Source organism: Equus caballus, chromosome 23, assembly GCF_041296265.1.
Source record: "Equus caballus isolate H_3958 breed thoroughbred chromosome 23, TB-T2T, whole genome shotgun sequence".
NCBI lineage: Eukaryota > Metazoa > Chordata > Mammalia > Perissodactyla > Equidae > Equus > Equus caballus.
In genome coordinates this window covers 48,224,767-48,243,836 of record NC_091706.1, presented here as the reverse complement: position 1 = coordinate 48,243,836, position 19,070 = coordinate 48,224,767, and the positions used below count along the sequence as shown (strand labels likewise).

General features: G+C 36.8%; 1 protein-coding gene across 18 annotated transcripts in view; it reads left to right on the top strand.

Moving 5' to 3' along the window:
* TTC39B (tetratricopeptide repeat domain 39B) overlaps positions 1–18,355 on the top strand; it is a 149,983-nt gene extending 131,628 nt beyond the window's left edge. For 14 of the 18 annotated variants that reach the window (XM_070248710.1, XM_070248704.1, XM_070248698.1 and 11 more), the window contains 3 exons: positions 5,338–5,455; positions 10,053–10,169; positions 11,351–18,355. In XM_070248710.1, the coding sequence (XP_070104811.1) occupies positions 5,338–5,455; positions 10,053–10,169; positions 11,351–11,441 (326 nt within the window). In that variant the 3' untranslated portion in view covers positions 11,442–18,355. Of the gene's footprint in view, positions 1–1,224; positions 2,921–5,337; positions 5,456–10,052; positions 10,170–11,350 lie in introns of those variants that run through there. The other 4 variants (XM_070248713.1, XM_070248706.1, XM_070248705.1 and 1 more) reach the window with 1 other exon arrangement.
* Positions 18,356–19,070: the final 715 nt, after the last annotated feature.

Below are 19,070 nucleotides of genomic sequence, written 5' to 3'. Positions count from 1 at the left end.
ATTGCAACAATAAGTCCAGTTCACATTTGTCACTGTACTTAGTTGCAAAAATTTTTTCTTGTTATGAGAACTTTTAAGATCTACTCTCTTAGCAACTTTTAAATATGCAGTACAGTATTATTAACTATAGTCACCATGCTGTACATTGTTAGATCCTCATGACTTATTTCTTTTATAACCAGAAGTTTGTACCATTTGACCTCCTTCACCCGTTTCACCCTACCCCCACTCCATGTCGTTGGCAATTACAAATCTGTTCTCTGTATCTATGATGAGCTTGGTTTCTTTTTTTCTTAGATTCCACATCTATGTGAGATCATATGGTATTTGTCTTTCTCTGTCTGACTTATTTCACTTAGCATAATACCCTCAAGGTTCATCCATGTTACTGCAAATGGTAAGATTTCATTCGTTGTGTGGCTGAATAATATTCATTGTGTATGTATACCACATTTTCTCATCCATTCATCCATAGATGGACACTTTGGTTGTTTCCATATCTTGGCTCTTGTAAGCAGTGCTGCAGTGAACATGGGACTGCTTATATCTCTTTGAGTTAGTGTTTTTGTTTTCTTCAGATAAATAACCAACAGTGGAATTGCTGGATCATATGGTAGTTTTATTTTTATCATCAACTTTTTAATTGTTGCTAAATAGTTGTTTAATAATTTCAAAAGTTTCATAGCACGCCACAGAGCTAATCTAACATAATTCAATCAACTCTTTCAGTATTGTTGGGCGTTTAGGCTGCTTTCCATATTTAAAATAATTCTAGCTTTAAAATGCCGTCAATAAGGAGAAGTAATAAAAAAGAATGAAAGCTGAATCAGTGGGCTTTCTGCTAACAAGGTAAAAGTTCCGGGCTACATAGCTAAGAATCCAATAGAACAAGGAGCAGTGCTGTTTTGAGGGCACAGATCCCCACCCCCCCATCAGCCATCTTGCGAATACAAACCGGTGGTCATAGGGAGAGCAGGTGAGTGAATATTCTACTCTACTATTGAAAAACAGTCACATGCAAAGGGTGAGCCATATCACCTTCCCATCTAAAAGGGAGTATTTTTGCAAAAAATCATTGTTCCCTTTCTCTTCTTTTTCCTCCCCCTTTTATAGAAAAGTTGTAACACTTCAGCCCCTTATGAGCTGGAGGTTGGGTATAGAAGCCAAAATGTTGAGGTATTCATCTTCACAGGCTGATAATTCGCTTTGGTTTCTGGGCACCAGGGACACAAGCGGATGAGGAGGCTCACGAAACTGGGACGGAAAAGTGGAATCTAAAGTTAATATTTAACAAAGCACCAAAGGAGCGTATGTATAAGTATGGACTACAGACTCACTCTATGGCCATTTCAGACGTTATGTGTTGTTCTAGATGTGCCATCACTAACATATTTTCTACATAGTTTTTATTAGTATAGAGTTGTGATAAACTTCCTTACTATTTTTGGAAATAATTGTGTCTTTTTAATTTTTAATTGTGAGATGCACATAGCATCAGATTTACCATGTTAACCATTTTTAACGGTACGGTTCACTAGTAGGTATATTCACATGGTTGTGTAACCAGTCTCCAGAACTTGTTCACACCCATTAAGCAATAATTCCCCATTTCCCCCTGCCCCAGTCCCTGTAGTATTTCATTGGATGTATATAGTACCACATTTTGTTTATCCATTCCTCCACCCACGGACATTTGGGTTGTTTCCACCTTTTGGCTATTTTGAATAATACGTCTTTGAACATGAGTATACAAATATTTTTTTGAGACCCTGCTTTCAATTCTTTTAGATATATGCCCATAAGTGGAATTGCTGGATCATATGGCATTTCTATTTTTAATTTTTGGAGCAAGTGCCATACTGTTTTCTACAGTGGCTGTACCATTTTACATTCCCACCCACTGTACACAAGGGTCCAATTTCTCCACATCCTTGTCAACACTTGTAATTTTCTGGGTTTGCTTATTTGTTTGTTTGTTTTTGGTAAGAGCTATCCTAATGGATATGAGGTTATTTTTATTATTTTTAATGTGAAATAATTTCAAAAAGGAAAACTATTTCATTTTGAGTGGAAAATCAACACAAAGTCACATCATTTTGAAAGTTAAATTAAAAGAAACTCCATGAAAGTTCACCTTAAAAATGAGATTTCACAGAATGCAATTCTGTAAAATCCATTTGGGCTTTTGAACAAATTTACTAGTATTCATTTTTTTTCAACTAATTTGGCCAGTTTTCATTAATTTGCTCATTTTAACATACAGGTTTTCCATATTAGATATAAAATTATGATAGGTAGAAAAAGCATCGTTCCTGCCATTAATGGAATTATCTATAATTAAAACCCACATATCCACAAGTTAAATGGAAAAATGATTGTTTTAAAATAAGTGCATTTGTAAAAACTAGGAAGTAAGGGAAAACTTCTTTTTATTAAGTGAAAACATAGACTATTTTTTTCTCTAGAAAAGTAGGCCAGCTTGCTTCTGTTTTCCTTCAGAGATAAGGGTTTTGGTTCAGTAGAATAAATTCTGATGTTTGAATATGCATCCTTTGTAGTATAGACGAATATGTACCACCAGAGGGTGGGGTCTTTGTATGTTACGAAGTCCTGAAGGACCACTGGGTTTTTTCTATTTGTGCAGGCTCTTCACTCCCTAACCCTAAATTTATTTTGCTCCTCTGTTGGTTAGGGGAAGAAATTAAAGCAGTAATATGTGTATTAGACTGTGTAGGTAGAATGCAATAGAGGTTTAGAAAACCAGGCCTCTCCCTCCATCCTCTTTCCTCTTTTAATGACATGTTGAGATGAGAGGCTTTAGAGATCCTCCAGCAGGGCTGAGGGAAGCTCCGACAGACACGCCATACTTCTTACAACTCTGTCTTTGTCTATCTTCTTCTTGGTAAAAAAAAAAAAAAAAAAAAAATTGGTTTCTTTTCTGAAGATCACCTTTGCCAGATGTTGTACATGAAATTTATGATGCTCTCTTCCAGGTCTGTTGTTTTATGTAGGAAGATTAACTGATTCCCCCTCCACACCACCCCCTTTCCCCCTCTCATGACCTTTTAATAATTAAGCTCCTATCTTTCTGAGTCAGGGAAAAAAATCCAAAATTGGGAAATGGAGTGAGTTTGTAACCCTGAGGTGTCTTCAGGCTCCACCCTAACCCCCTCCCCTCCCACTGTTACGGGGAATTGAATGTGGTTTTGCTTCTACCTTTGACAGGTGTCTCTAAAGTAAAAGATGGTCATGGATACAATTGGTGTTCTGCTCTGACAATGCCGTAGTTTTGAAAGACTGACCACAGATACAAAAGGAGGATACTGTTTAAAGAGAGAAAAACGCTTGCTAGTATGCCTGGAGTCAGTGTTTGCTATTAACTCCATCAATGTTTCATTTGAAGTCTAACAAAATTTAGCACTATCCAGAAGTTGGTACAGAAATTCCTCTCTATTTGTTGCCATTAATTTGCTTGATGCAATTATATAGCAAACATAATCAGAGTCACATAAAGAGGAAAGTGTTACTTCCTTTTTGGCTTTTCACTTTCTAAATCTATTTTCAAATTTTTCTTTTGTTGCATTTGAACTAGCTTCTCAAAAGTTCAGTGGAGATATTTGTGTGGTTTAGGCCTTAAACTTGCTTTTTCTTCAGCCTACCCTCTGTTTTATTATTAAGTTCAGCAGATCTTTGGAGATGAAAAAATGTGCTCTGGTAGCATTATCATGTAATTTTCTTGGAATGTAAAATGGAAACTCTCTGATGAAATGTTCACCCACGCACTCACTCATGAGGTTGAGAATCATGATAAAGCTTTCATTTTTTAAGGGAAAATAATCATCTGAGAAAGTACTCTGTGGTCTGAGGGAATAAGGGTTTTACTTTTAAGGTTTTTGGAGGAATGAGGTGCTTTTGAACCCATTTTCCGTATCCCTAACTCGTGATCTAAATAAAGCTAAGTGTGGCTTTATTGGTACTTTAACCTTCCATCGTGTTGTGTCTATTCCTCAGCAAAATTGTTCACTGAGCACCAGAATGTTGTGATAACACAAACTGTCATAAGATGCATAGAGTGATGCTAAAATGATGCTAAAAACTAGTATCCAGTACGGACCTTCAGGTTTTGGTTCTAGGCCTGGGAAGATATTGTTCTTGGATGTATACTTCAATCAGCATCCGTGATAAGATTTTTTGGTAGAAAAATGGTCCTTAAGTGTTAGGAAAGGTAATGTGGTATTATCTGTGATTTTCTTGGTAAATGACCTATCAGAGCTTGGAAGTGAGATGTGAATATCAGCTATTTTCAGCACCTAGTTGTAAAGTGACCCCCTTCTAGTTGGTTAAGTATCATCATTAACCTCCCATATATAAGCAATTTACCGGCTAAAGCACCAGCCTGTGTTCACGGTGAGTTCTGAGGTTTGTACCGAAAGCAGGAGGATTCCAATAAGAGGGACCCCCAGGGCCTCATTAGTTTGGTTTATTTCCCCCCTCCTCGCTTTGTCACAGCCTGAGATGTATAAATTATCAGTCTGTCTTGCAACGCTGCCTTAGTTGCACGGAACTTGCAAAAAACCCCAAATTTAAAAGTGGTAGGTGTGAGATGGCTACCTTTGTCACATAGATGTCACACATCATATGGTTCCTTCTGTTAAATACTCTACAGCCCTGGGCTGAAAGGGCAAAAAGTGATGAAAGAAAAACCTCCCATTAGTCTCAAGCAGTTAGAAGTTTGTGAGGATTTTAGGTACCTCGCATGTCCTTCGGAACCATTTTGTCTAATTTTATGATATAATTTCTCTCCAAAAGAACATAACCGGGGAGAATTGATAAGTTGTAAACATAATGATCTGGGGAGGGTTTTCTGTGTCCTGAATTTTTAATCAGGAGGAAGCCATCTGCTTCCCCATATGGGAGTGTTATCCTCTCCAGCACGGAGCCAACACGGTTAGACGCCAGAACCACAGGAAGAGGCAGCCCTCATGCTCCTCGTGGCTTTCCCTTTTAGAGAGTTAATAAAGCTCGTACTTTATTTAGAGTTCAGATTTCCTATTGTTATATCTAAGGTCATGTAACTCAGAATAGGAGAGCCTGAAAAATTTTTTTAGGTGACTAGAGCGAACCCTTTAATAAAATGATGTATTAACGTGGTAAACTCAATATTTTAATTTAAAATATTTCCATTGTATTTCATTTAGCGAGGCATGGCAAATGCTAAAAATATTTTCCTTATTTTTAAAGGATCCCTCTGAACCCTAATCGCTCTTAGTTCTTCCTCTTAATTAGGAGTTTAAAAAGTCTTTTTCTTTTTGTGTGTGGTTTTTGTTTTGCGTGAAGCCTTGACTGACTACTCTGTGGATGACGAGTGTTTGGTGAAGCTGCTGAAAGGATGCTGCCTCAAGAACTTACAGCGGCCCATGCAAGCGGAACTGTGTTTCAATCATGTTGTCCAAAGGTAAAACCAGACATGGAAACCAACCTGAGTGTACCTTGTGACTTCTGGGGAATCGCTGTGAGGAGGAGATGCTTTTGTCTCCTGCTGCTAACCTTTGACTTGGTGTCACCAGAAAGAGAATCCAGTAGTCTTTTCTTATAATCTAAGTGGAACACGGCTTTATGCATTTCCACTTGGTGTTGAAAGGTGGCACATGAAAACTAAATTTATGGCCAGGCTATCAGGTGTCTGTCTAAACTCTGGCCATGATTACTGAACCTCTGACAGTTTTTCAATTCATGCATTTGTTTTTCCATTCATTTATTCCACAGATATCTGAGCACCCACTCTGTGCCAGAGACTGTGCTGGATCCTAGGCGTTCAGAGTTGAGTCAACAGACTGGCCATCACTGTGATAATAATTGGGCAGGGAGAAAAGACATGCGATGAACACAATAACTGTTTCTCTTTTGGCAAAGGGCATTTTTTCTGTATATAAATGAGGGTTTGTTCTGGTTTTCCCGATAGCATTATTGATGATATCCTGCTCCTTACTCAGTAGAGAGTTGAGTCAAAGTTCTGATGCCTGGCCCTCTTCTCTATATCTGGAGTCACAAATGAAAATATCTACAAGGGCCGGACAAGTAACCTTACTGAGTGACAGCAGGAGTAGGGATTGTGGGCACTGTAGATTGGGAAGATCATGCGTTCTCTCTAAGGAATGCAGCCACTCCTTAGCTCTAAGTGATTATTGCTCTCTATGATGTAGGCCCAGTAGCAATAATCCCCACAATTTTTCATGAAAAGCCTGGAATGTAGATTTTATGTAAAATCTCCCGATTTTTAAATATTTGCTCAAAGTTTTCGATAACACTGTAAGCCGAGTAGATCACAGCCACACATCGCCAGTTGACATCCTCTGTTCCATATCATATGCCTTTCCACTCATGGCCACTGATCCCCTTCTTTCTACAGTATTTTATGAGAATGGAGGAGGACTGGTGTTCTTATAAGAAGAGGAAACAGACCATGTCTATTGTCCAAATAAGTAATATACTGTTTTTAGTAAACATGTTAAAGTATCCATTGAGTTCTATTTTATTGGTGTTTTTATAAGAATCAAAAGGATGACCCATTTGTGCGCTTTGTTGTGTTTATTGAACCTGTAGTGAATTGTTTGCTCCTGTGTTTTATAATTTGGATTGTGAGCTAACCTTCAGTGGGGTTTTATCTTGAGACGCCTATGAGGCTAGGATTGAGGAAAAGTGGTTTTGCTTTTATTTCTGCCAGGTGCCCCAAAGGCTTTTCCAGCCCTGGCCCACTTTCATGTTAATTTAATTGCTTACAGCAGGTTCTTGGATCATTTGGGCAATGTGAATTTGAATTGTATCTGTGTGCGGGCAGGCCTATTGGTTATTAATTTCCCAAGGAATGTGTTTTTCCTTCCCACCTGAAACACAGGCCAAGGAGCCGAGTGCCCTTGTCTTTGTCCTGTGCCAGGGGGTGTTTTTCTCTAATCCACTCTTTCTCTAATGGGATAGGGCCCCAGCTTTATATAGAGGTCTCAGCCCCAGCTCCCTGCTCTATCTGGGCTCAGGACCTCATCTCCTGGATGGCCAGTGACACACAGCCCTGGTCGATTCAGGCTGAAGCAGACCCCAGGACTGCTTTGGCATCATGCATACACTTAGAGACTGGCTTTTTTTTCTTTTCAGCTGAAGAGTTCTTTTTATGTTCTTGTGCGCTGCACTATGCATTTGAAAGGGTGTTATCCATATTTTTTCGAGTGCTTCTAGATGGTTTGTAGTCAGAGAGTTTTGATAATATTACTGAAAACAGAAGTGTTGACCACTTCTTTATTGATGGTTTTTAGCATAATCAAACTTAACAATACAAAGGGAGTTGAACCTTAGTAAAATGTAATACAGCGTTCCTATTTCTAAATGGAGTCATTTCTTCATGTTCAGGAGGATGATCTTGTCTTTCCCAGAGTTAATCTTGGAAGATCTCATACATTCATCTACTGAAGGGGCAGTAAACAATCCTCAGGGCTGGATGTAGATTAAGGAATAAAGTAAAAGATTAATATATATATTTTTTAATGGTCTTTTTTTTTATTGTGGTAACATTGGTTTATAACATTATATAAATTTCTGATGTACATCGTTATATATTTAGATTTCTGTGTAGATTACATCATGTTCACCACCCAAAGATTAATTACCATCCATCACCACACACATGTGCCTAATCACCCTTTTTACCTTCCTCCCTCCCCACTTTCCCTCTGGTAACCACCAATCCAATCTCTGTTTCTATGTGTTTGTTTGTCATTTTTATCTTCTACTTATGAGTGAGATCGTATGGTATTTGACTTTCTCCCTCTGACTTATTTCACATGGCATAATACCCTCAAGGTCCATCCATGTTGTCACAAATGGCTGCATTTCATCATTTCTTTTGCCTGCGTACTATTCCGTTGTGTATATATGCCACATCTTCCTTATCCATTCGTCCCTTGGGGGGCACCTTGGTTGCTTCCAAATCTTGGCTATTGTGAATAATGCTGCAATTAACATAGGGGTGCATGTATCTTTATGCATTCATGTGTTCATGTTCTTGGAAAAATACCCAGCAGTGGAATAACTGGATCATATGGTAGATCTATTCTTAATTTTTTGAAGACCCTCCATACTGTTTTCCATAGTGGCTGCACCAGTTTGCACTCCCACAAGCAGTGTATGAGGGTTCCCTTCTCTCCACATCTTCTCCAACACCTATTGTTTCCTGTCTTGTTAATTATAACCATTCTGACAGGAGTGAGGTGATATCTCATTGTGGTTTTGATTTGCATTTCCTTGGTTGTTAATGATGTTGAACATCTTTTCATTTGCCTGTTGGCCATCTGTATATCTTCTTTGGAGAAATATCTGTTCAGATCTTTTGCCCGTTTTTAAATTGAGTTGTTAGTTTTTTTGTTGTTGAGATGCATGAGTTCTTTGTATATTTTGGATATTAACCCCTTATCAGATACATGGTTTGCAAATATCTTCTCCCAGTTGTTAGGCTGTCTTTTCGTCTTCTTGATGGTTTCTTTTGCTGTGCAGAAGCTTCTTAGTTTGATGTAGTCCTATTTGGTTATTTTTTCTATTGTTTCCCTTGCCTAGGCAGACATGGTACTTGAAAATATGCTGCTAAGACTGATGTCGAAGAGTGTACTCCCTATGTTTTCTTCTAAAGTTAAATGGTTTCAGGTCTTACATTCAAGTCTTTAAGCCACTTTGAGTTAATTTTTGCACATGGTGTAAGATAATGGTGTACTTTCATTCTTTTGCATGTGACTGTCCCAGTTTTCCCAACACCATTTATTGAAGAGACTCTGCTCTCTCCATTGTATGTTCTTGGCTCCCTTGTCGAATATTAGCTGTCCGTAGATGTGTGGGTTTATTTCTGGGCTCTCAATTCTATTCCATTGATCTCTGTGTCTGTTTTTGTGCCAGTATCATGGTGTTTTGGTTACAATAGCTTTGTAATATATTTTGAAATCAGGGAGTGTGATACCTCCAGCTTTGTTTTCTTCCTCAGGATTCCTTTGGCTATTCGGGGTCTTTTGTTCCATATAAATTTTAGAATTCTTTGTTCTATTTCTGTGAAAAATGTTGTTGGAACTTTGATAGGGATTGTATTGAACCTGTAGGTTGCTTTAGGAAGTATAGATATTTTAACTATGTTAATTCTTCTAATCCAGGAACACAGAATATCTTTCAATTTCTTTGTGTCTTTTTCAGTTTCTTTCAACGTTTTATAGTTTTCAGTGTACAGATCTTTCACCTCTTTGGTTAAGTTTATTCCTAGATATTTTATTCTTTTTGTTGCAATTGTAAATGGGATTGTATTCTTAATTTCTCTTTCTGCTACTTGGTTATTAGTGTATAAAAATGCAACTCAATTTTGTATGTTGATTTTGTATCCTGCAACTTGACCATATACTTTTATTATTTCTAAAAGTTTTTTGATGGATTCTTTAGGGTTTTCTATATGTAAAACCATGTCATCTGCAAATAGTGACAGTTTTGCTTCTTCCTTTCCAATTTGGATCCCTTTTATTTCTTTTTCTTGCCTGATTGCTTTGGCCAAAACTTCCAGTGCTATGTCAAATAAGAGTGGTGAAAGTGGGCACCCTTGTCTCTTCCTGTTCTTAGAGAGATGGCTTTCAGTTTTTCTCCGTTGAGAATGATATTAGCTGTGGGTTTGTCATGTATGCCCTTTACTATCTTGAAGTACTTTCCTTCTATACTCATTTTATTCAGAGTTTTTATCAAAAATGGATGCTGTATCTTGTCATATGCTTTCTCTACATCTATTGAGATAACCGTGTGCTTTTTATTCTTCATTTTGTTAATGTGGTATATCACGTTGATTGATTAAATATGTTAAAAGCATACTATTTATTGCCATAGTTTATTAGATGCTTTGACTGTATAATGAAACCTTTTCTCTGAGAATAGGCTTAGGGCTGCATCTGTTTTCTGAGAAATGGGGAAAATGCGTATGTTGAAAAAGAATTATGCATTTCTCGTTCTGTTAAGACTTAACTGCTTTTCATTCATTCTTTCAGTGAAAAGCTACTCAAGTATGACCACTACCTAGTGCCATTTACTCTGTTTGAGTTGGCATTTTTGTACAAAAGCCAAGGGGAAATTGACAAGGCCATGAAGGTTCTAGAAACTGCAAGGTAAGTGATGATGGAAGCTTTTCCTTGATTGCTGTGGACTAGGGACTATAAATATTGTTGTTCCAGGTATTCATTATTTGGACATATTTAGTATTGCCTAAACAGTGCTCAAAAAGGCAAATTATAATGATGAAACTATTTGCTGTTGCTAGTAAAAGACTAGCAGTTCACTACTAAAAACCAAGACCATCGGTGATCAAAAGTTACCACTAACTCAAGCCAGTACCGATGATGCCAACGTAAACAGACTTCCCGATAATTTCAAGTGTCAGTTGTCTACAGTTTCCCTTATGCAGTAGGAGCTTTGCAAAGTTGCCAAAATTAGTAGCCAGACATTTAGAAAAATATTCAATTACATCTTCTGGTAAACTCTAGTAAGATGTTGATTTAGCTTCTGAATAATAACCCTTATTCTGGATAATAACCCTTATCAAGTTTACCCATAAGTAGCCTTTAGACCTATATGAAATGAAGAGCTATAGAAAGATGTGAATGCCACAGTGAAGAAAGAAGTTAGAGCTCACCCATGGGCCAACACAGTGTGTGAAAGCAGGAGCCCAAAGTCAAAGCCATTCCATTTTGCTGATTTTTAACAATTCTAGCAAGGAGAAGTCAACATGAATGATCTAAGTAAAGTTTTTAAATAATCTGTGGATTTCTATGGTCTCTTCTGACATTGTCACACCATAGTTATTGGCCAAACCCTTGATGTTTGCCTGTGAGAAGTGGAGTAAGTAATTTTGGTGTTACCAAGGAATCTTGTTGTCTTTGTTGTGTCATGAGAGTTTCAAGATTCTTTTGGGAGGTGACTGATCATGTTCACCTTGTTTATAGGAGGGAGCCTTAATTTCCAGTTTAGAAAAGGAGGTCAACTATTTAGGAATAGTTCACAACTATTTAGGCTTAAAATGTTAAGCCCTCCTTGTAACCTTCTTGCTGTGTTTGTGAATGGCTTAGAATTAAGTAGGCCTTGCTACTCAAAGTATGACTTTTAGATCACCAACAGGAAGCTTCTAGAAATACAGAATAATTGCCTCCTCCCCCAGAATCTACATTTTAAGATCTGCTGTTATGCATGTTCCACTTGAAAGCAAATAAGGAATGAGGAAGGGGAGGATGGTGGTGGTACCCTGGTATACAAAGGAACTTTGACGTCACAATTCTACTGTTACTGTCTTTAGAAACAACTACAAAGATTACTCCCTGGAGTCCAGACTGCACTTCAGAATTCAAGCAGCTCTTCAACTGTGGAAAAAACCTTCCTCAGATTGATTAAAACGTGAAGGATGGAATTTTCCCTCACTTACCGCCGGCATCTGCTAAAGATTAGACCTTGTATTAAGGTGGAAAAATGATCTTATGAATGAGAGAAAAAAAACCCTAATTTTATTGTCAATATTTTCTGTCATCTGTGTGGTTTACTATTGGTCTACATAAATGGTTTTTTCTTTTTTTATGGAATGATGTTCGATATCTACAAAATTCTTATATTTTGCCTCTCCAAAAAGAATTTCATATTAGATTTGAATTGGAGAGAGAGGTCTTTTTAAAGGACTCACAGGTACAATAAAGTCTAATGAGATTATTTATTTTTTTAATGTGGAAATCAATATTATTTAAGTAGCAAGTGGCTTACAAGTTGAGCCATTTTTAGATTTGTTGGTCAGTTAAACTTGAGATATTTTGTTGCCGAGTATTTAAATTCAAGAGAGGAAATTAGAAGTCACCTACATTCAAAATAGCTTGCCAATAACCTCCTGAAGACTCCGGAAAAAGACAGGCAGTGGATGTGAACAGGGATGGGACAATGTCCTCAGCAGGTTGAAGAGACCTGTATCTAGAAAAGATGATGCGACATTGTTACTGTTTTTTTATTCTTCATGTAAGTTAAAGGTGGTGACACTTTTGAGAGACTATCCTGTTTTTGAATGTATTTAAGTCTATTATAATAACAAAATTCAAAAAGCTCTGTATATCTTAAGGGAAGAAAAAGTCATATTTTGTAAATTATCCTCGACCTTAGCAATGAGTCTAAAACATATACGTTGATTCTTTTTCTTATAGGAAGCAAAGTTCTTGCTACTTTAAATGATATGTAAAATATCAATAATTTTTACACTCGTGATGTTGCTGAGTAAGATCCAATTTTCTAATCTCTCTAGCACTGTGATGGTTCCTTGTAAATATATGGACTGTGATTTGTCCTTCAATCAGGAAACACAATCAGAGCATGGAGCCAGCAAAGAGAGCCTGACTGTGTGGTCCTGGCTTTGCTACCAGTTAGCAGTTACTAGGGTGACGTTTAGGGTGTCCCCTGCCTTCTGCATCATTGTGTTTTCCTCATCTGTGAAATGGTAAAAGAACAGATGACTTTCAAGGTCTCTTTCAGTTTTATAGCTGTGGGTCTGTGTATTAGGTATTTATTTTCAGCAAACAAAGTTAAAATGTTTAATCCAAGCCATTCCCACTTAGTGTGTGTTTTATTTTGCAGTCATCACTGTACCCCCTCGCCCTTCAAATATGTATGTGTTTTGGCTAGGGACAAGATTGCATCCAGAGCGAGGAAAAACAAGTCATGAATGGATGAATCAGAGTTTTGTCCTATTTCTATTTTTATTTTGAAGAATGATTTGTCATGGAAGCTTTGCAGTTCAACAGAAACAGCCCCAAATTGGGAGTCAGGAGCCCATCTCTGTCAGTTAATAGTTTCTTGACACAGAGCAAGTCATTCATTCTTTCTGGGACTCAGTTTCCCCAATGGGGATAGCAACATAGTGCTTGGTGCTTGTGAGGGCTCAATTGGATAATGCATATGATATCTTTGTGTAAACTGTGAAAGGCTATATGAATATGAGTTGTAATAATTATGGTTTATATGCACTGATTACAGTATCAACACAAAGATATTGGCTGAGTCTGTGGTCTCTGATATAAAATGAAGGAAACATGGAAATTCAAACACCTTTAAATTAATTCATGTGTTTGGCACTGACTATAGCCCGGATTATGAATTTGCTCCTTGCTATTTATTCCCTGCTACATTAGCCTGTACCCAACTGGTACTTGGTGGTGTTTTCTTTAAGGTACTGATTCTTGACCAATAGTGAGGATGTATTTCCAATGGAATATGATTAATACAGCTCAAGTCAGAGTACCACCCCTTCAGATGGTGTGCTGCCAGATCCCAATATGGGCTATTAATATGAATTATATAACTTTACTTTAGGTCTAGACAAAAGAGGAAATAAAGTGAACTGTCATTACAATTAGTAGAATGTGTGTTCAACAATTACTTTCTATACTGGTAAAAAAAAAGTTTATAAATTTCTTAGAAGAGCTTTGGTAGCATTCCTTTTGTAAAGTACGAACATTCACATTATTTTGGTGAGAAGTTGCAAGTCAGAGTGAAAGTAAAAAATGTTCTATCTGGTATAAAATGAAAACAAAACAACGTAAGCTAATAGTGGTTATTTTTATTTTATTTTAACCCTACATTACCAAAACAAATATAAAAGAAATTCATATCTTCAGTTTCAATTTTTTCTTTATTTTTCCTTCTTTTCTTTTTCTTTCCTATTCTTTTGTGGTTACATGGTAATATGGATAATGTATCCAATGGATTTTTGAGTGCTGTAATATCATTAATGCTACAAATATTTATCTATTTCCTGCCATGTTCGAGATGTCATGGTGGTACCAGTTTCTTGTGACATCAGCTAATATTGCATTTTTGGTTATTTTGTGATTCAGTGTGTTCTGTGAAGAATGAGTCTGAAATGACAATGTTTTATCTAATGTTTTGAGGGGCATATGTGATGGGGTTGGGCTGCCAATGTGTCTGACAGTTTGTGCAATTTGTATAGTTCTTAGTGTAATTGCTTTTTTTTTTTTCTTTTTTTAAATGGAGAGCCAGGGTTCTGATTGGTGCTGTGTAAATTTGAGACTCAAGTAGAGGTTATGCTTTGTAGGATTGGTGACAAGGAAGGCATGATTTCCACTTGACAATTAATGGAAGATTAACTACATTGGCTCTTATAGGAACATATATTTTAATGTTTTTATGCTTCTCCTGGGTACAAGAAGGTCCCAAGTTAATAGGAAAAGGGGGTTCATTGATTCTGTTTTTACTGCACGTGGGCAGAAGCTGTAGGGAGGTGAAGTCCAGATTAATCAGCATCAAAGAAGATTTTTAATCATTGGAACAATCCGACAGTATAACTACCTCTTTTGCAGAAGAGTGAGTTTGGCAGAGTTATGTGACTCATTCCTCGCTGACCTGGAAGCTTAGAGTTGAAGCTCGAGGTCCCTCTGTGAATCTTTGTTCAGGCCTTCAACTCAGTGAGATGTGTGTAAAGAAGAAAGGTCTCCCTCTTTCAGAGAAAAGTGAGTGTTTCCTCTTGTGAAGCTGCTTGTAGAGGTGGTTACTCTGCGATAGGTACTGAGAGCCCCTGCCGTTGGTACTCATTATCATTCCACTTCTCATCCGTTCCTTTAAAGTGACTCTGTTGATGTTTTTGAATAGTGGTATTTCTTCCTTTGGATATTGAAAGTAATAATTTAAAAAAGGTCTTTGTGACCAATTGGAAGAATTTCTGGAATTACTCTGATTGATTCTTCATTGATTTTTTTTTCATATTCCTGATTTTTTTCCTAGTTATTCTCTCTATAATTTATAAATCATAAATTCAAATAAGTTTAGTTAAAATGAGTTCACAAAGACTCCGGTGATGGTTTTGATGTCCTAAGATTTTGTGATTCATAGGCCCTGGAATGGATCGTGGGGGATTATCTCATCCTCCCCGACCTCTAAGCAGTGTTGTTTCTCCTTCAGTCCTGCTCTATCCAGTATGTAGCCACTGGCCACGCGTGGCTTTCGAGCACTTGAAACATGGCTAGTGGCACATACTGGAATGATGCTGAGTGTCAGGAAGCGTTCATTTACACGTGCTGCAGTTCTATTTAAAGGCCTCCCAGTATCATGATTCCTGGAGTTCTGGCTTTTCCTTGTCTACTATGATCACCCAGTCACCAGAGCTGCATTGTGAATTGTGGCTCAAATACATATCTGTGAAGTTTGCTTTTTCTGTTTAAGTATCCATAAACTTTTATTTCCTCATGTTTACTTTGCAGATGATCAAGGTCATTGGCGCTTTTGAACATTATTCCTTGCCCACCCCCCAATCTCTTATATACTAGACTAAAAGACCTTATTTTTAAGGTTACTATTATAGTCTGACTTTACAGACATTCCTTGCTTTTTCAGATGCAACATCGCAAACTTAGGAGTTGTAGACGAAGTGACTCTAGCCTTTCAGATGTTACATTTTATGATTAAAATAATATTTTCTAAGGTTAATATTATTCTGAAAAATTTGGTGACTTTTCCATCCCTTTATATTATCAATGTTTCAACATTAACTCAGCTAGGCCAATGTTACTATTTAAAGATTTAGGCACAAGTTACCCACTTAGAGAATAATCTGGCAGATAGTTTATTTAAAGTTATATATTTTATACCTTTTGCTGCCTGTTATTTTTAATGTGTATGATACCTAAGCGATATGCATACATGTGATTGATGTATTTTTAATCTCTTTAGACATTTCTTGATGAGATAGATAGGTAGATAGATAGATAGAAAACAGCTTACAAAGATTAAATAGACAATGTTTTGTACTGTTCTTTCAGAAGGGGTACAGGATTTTCTCCAGACTGTTTCCCCTTCCCCAGACCAATTATTTACATATTTTTTCTTTACGTATTAGATTGGATGTTGTGAAACCCTATTCCTGCTTCTCAATGTCCACTAGTCTTGTCTCTCATAGATCTGCTGTTAGATTTAGTTCCTTCAGAATGCTGAATTTGAAATGTAATGAAAAGGACACGTCAGACTTTATCATGAGGGAGAACATCTTCGGTGTCGAGCAGTTGCTGTCTGACCTTGATGCGGTTGAAGTCCATTCCGGTCTTTTTGTAACTTCATAGCTACAGAAAGAAATGATGCAAGGACTGTTTAGCAGCTTGAGAAGGCTGAGCAGGTTCTTAGCCTGATCCATCCCAAAAGGATATGCGGGTCTAACTTGAGAGGAAGTCCATTCCCCCTTCTGTCCAGTTTACAGATGTGTCAGCACAGTAATACTGTAACACGGCTTTGCATAGAAAAGTCAAAGCAGCCACCTTACTGTATTTAACTAATAAAGAATGCACACAGATACCTACAGATTGGATATTTAATAGGGAAGCTCAAGATACTTTAATACCAAGCTTCATTAAGTAAAAATTGTTACATATTAATAAACAATACACCTCGTATGTTAATCTAGTAATTCTTAGAAACGCATGGTTTAAATGATGAATATAAGGGATGCTGGCATATCCCAGTGGGAGCTTTTGTTTTATTGCTACTTAATATTTTCTAGTAAATTGATTTTAATTATTGGTAGTCTGTTTGGTACCATTTGGGAAAAAAAAAGGCTGGTCATAGTATAACAGAACTGATAGAGAAATTGGATAAAATGAACATACTAAGGAATCTTGCTTATCATTTCAGTTTTAAAGGAATTACTACGTTATTTTCGAAATGCTGGAAGGTCTTCTTCACTTTGAAGGGATGACACTCCCTGCGTTGGAAATCATGCAGACATGTTAATTCATTGTTATCTTTATTGGAGACAAGTGTCCAGGTGGCAATTTGGGTATAGTAAATGAGTTTAAACAATTTTCATTAAATTACTTCACTTTTTTTCTAAAGTCATTTTATTCTTCATAGTAGACAATTGCTTTCCATACAGTGATTTGTTTTTTAAGGCAATAATTTACGTGAGAAGAGATTATGATAAACATTATAAATCTTAGGCTGTTGATTTAATGGCTTAAGAAAACAGTATCATTGGGTTCTGTTTAAGATTTTCAGAAGGAGCACACGTGTGTTTTACTGATATGTGCTGTCCAGAAAAATTACTTAATTCTCAACAATATGTTGCATTCTCATGTTGTGTTAGGGGAAAATTTTATAACTAAGTAGTTTATTATTTACTATTGTTTTCCCTTTGCTAACTGTTGACGTTCAAACACCTGAATGAATACCAGCAGACTCATTTATATACTAGCATTTTAAAATATTTATTTGCAAATGTTCATAGAACTCTTGAATTTTTTGATGCAAGTCGCTAAATGATATGTAAAGGCAAAATATATATTTAATAAGTGAGAAGTATTATTTTATTACTGAAATTTATTTCCAAAGCAAATTTATTTTGTAGATACTTCACTTGGGAAATTTTGCTTTGCCTTAAAACACACAAACAAAATAAACGTGTCTTGTGATCTGGTCACCTGAAAACCCTTAATGTTACCTTGACTTGTAAGGGGATTTTGAAATTCTTTGATAAGGTATATTTTTCACTTTTATTTGGATTAAACAAAAATAGTTAGAGGTCATAGTGTTTTGTAATCAATGTCTGCTTCCCTGTTGAATCATCAAAGCTACCTGTATGGACTTTATAATTCAATATTTTATTAGTAAAAATTGTCAGCGTTTCATCTCAGTCTTTCTCTTCTCATTACATTTGAGCTTAGTGTCCTATCTTTCCTGTTCCCAGCGGTCACAGTTTTACAGAGCAGAACATTTTTAGAAACTGAAGATGTGTGAGTTCTGTGGAGATGAATGTGTTAGTAGCATCCATCTGCTGATCAAGTAGGCTTTGGATCTAGTACCCGAAAGTGAAATAGATTGTAGCTGTAAAAGCATGGTATCAACATAAGTCCAGAAGAAAGAAGAAAACTGTGAACTTCTGATGTTTTTAATATAAAAACTGTGTTCTCAATGAGTATTCACTTGCTGATTGTGTGTTAATGTTATCATCTATGATTTGTAAGCTAATGCTGATAGGAGATCTAAATTTTCAACATGAAGACAACAGTTCCTGTGGCCTATTTTTAACCTTAAGACATTTTTGAAAACAGATGTTGTCTTAGAAATTGTATTTTTAAGTGCAAATAAATCATCCCAACTCGAAAGTCAATGTTTTGTTTTTCATCTCATAGTATTACAGAATACTCTGCATTATTAGATGCATGTTTAAGTTGCCAGATGTTCTCAGAACTCTATATTTTCATATTGCTACAACTGGTTTACCTATAATGTGCAATTGAATTGTTATTTAAATAAATTACACTTGATGGAATTACAGTCGTATTCTGGTTGGTCTACATGTGAAAGATGTACACAGCATCTATTTTGCTGGCCTTTAATTGTAGCATGAAGTACACTTGGATTTTTGTCTCTTAGTAAGACTTTTTTAAAAAACCTTTACAGGCACATGTGAAAGCCTTTGTTTGTGCTGTGTTCTTGGCTGAGCACTGGGGCATGAAGAGATAAATTGGATGATACAGTTATCTTGAGGGAAGATTGCCTTCTTGTTCATCTTTTTGTAATCTTTTTAATAGTTCAGAGATTTAGATTAGCTGCCGGTATGTTCAGTTTAAAGGGGAATCTTTAGCATTCACTGTAACACAGTGGAAACAAAATTGGTCTCTGGAAATCAGAAGGGCTGCACTGAGGCTGAACTTGGTTAGGTAGTGGGCTGTGATCCCCCTCCTCAGCAGCTTAACTTCTCTGAACTTTGCCTGACCCCTCTGTAAAATGGGGATAATTCTGCTACCTCATTCAGCTTTAGGGAGGATCAAGGGAGGAGGTATGCAAGAACCAGGAAGGGCTAATCCAGCATGAAATACATTCTCCCACCCCTCCCCGGAACAGTTAGGGTAAACTAATGTCTGTCACAAACCAGGTGTTCCTGCCAGTAGGTGGCTTTTCATGTCGTGATTCAGTAACCCAGGTTCTTTCAGTCTTGTGGCTCTGCCGTCTTCAATGCGTGGCTGCTAAGGTCACTCTGCTCT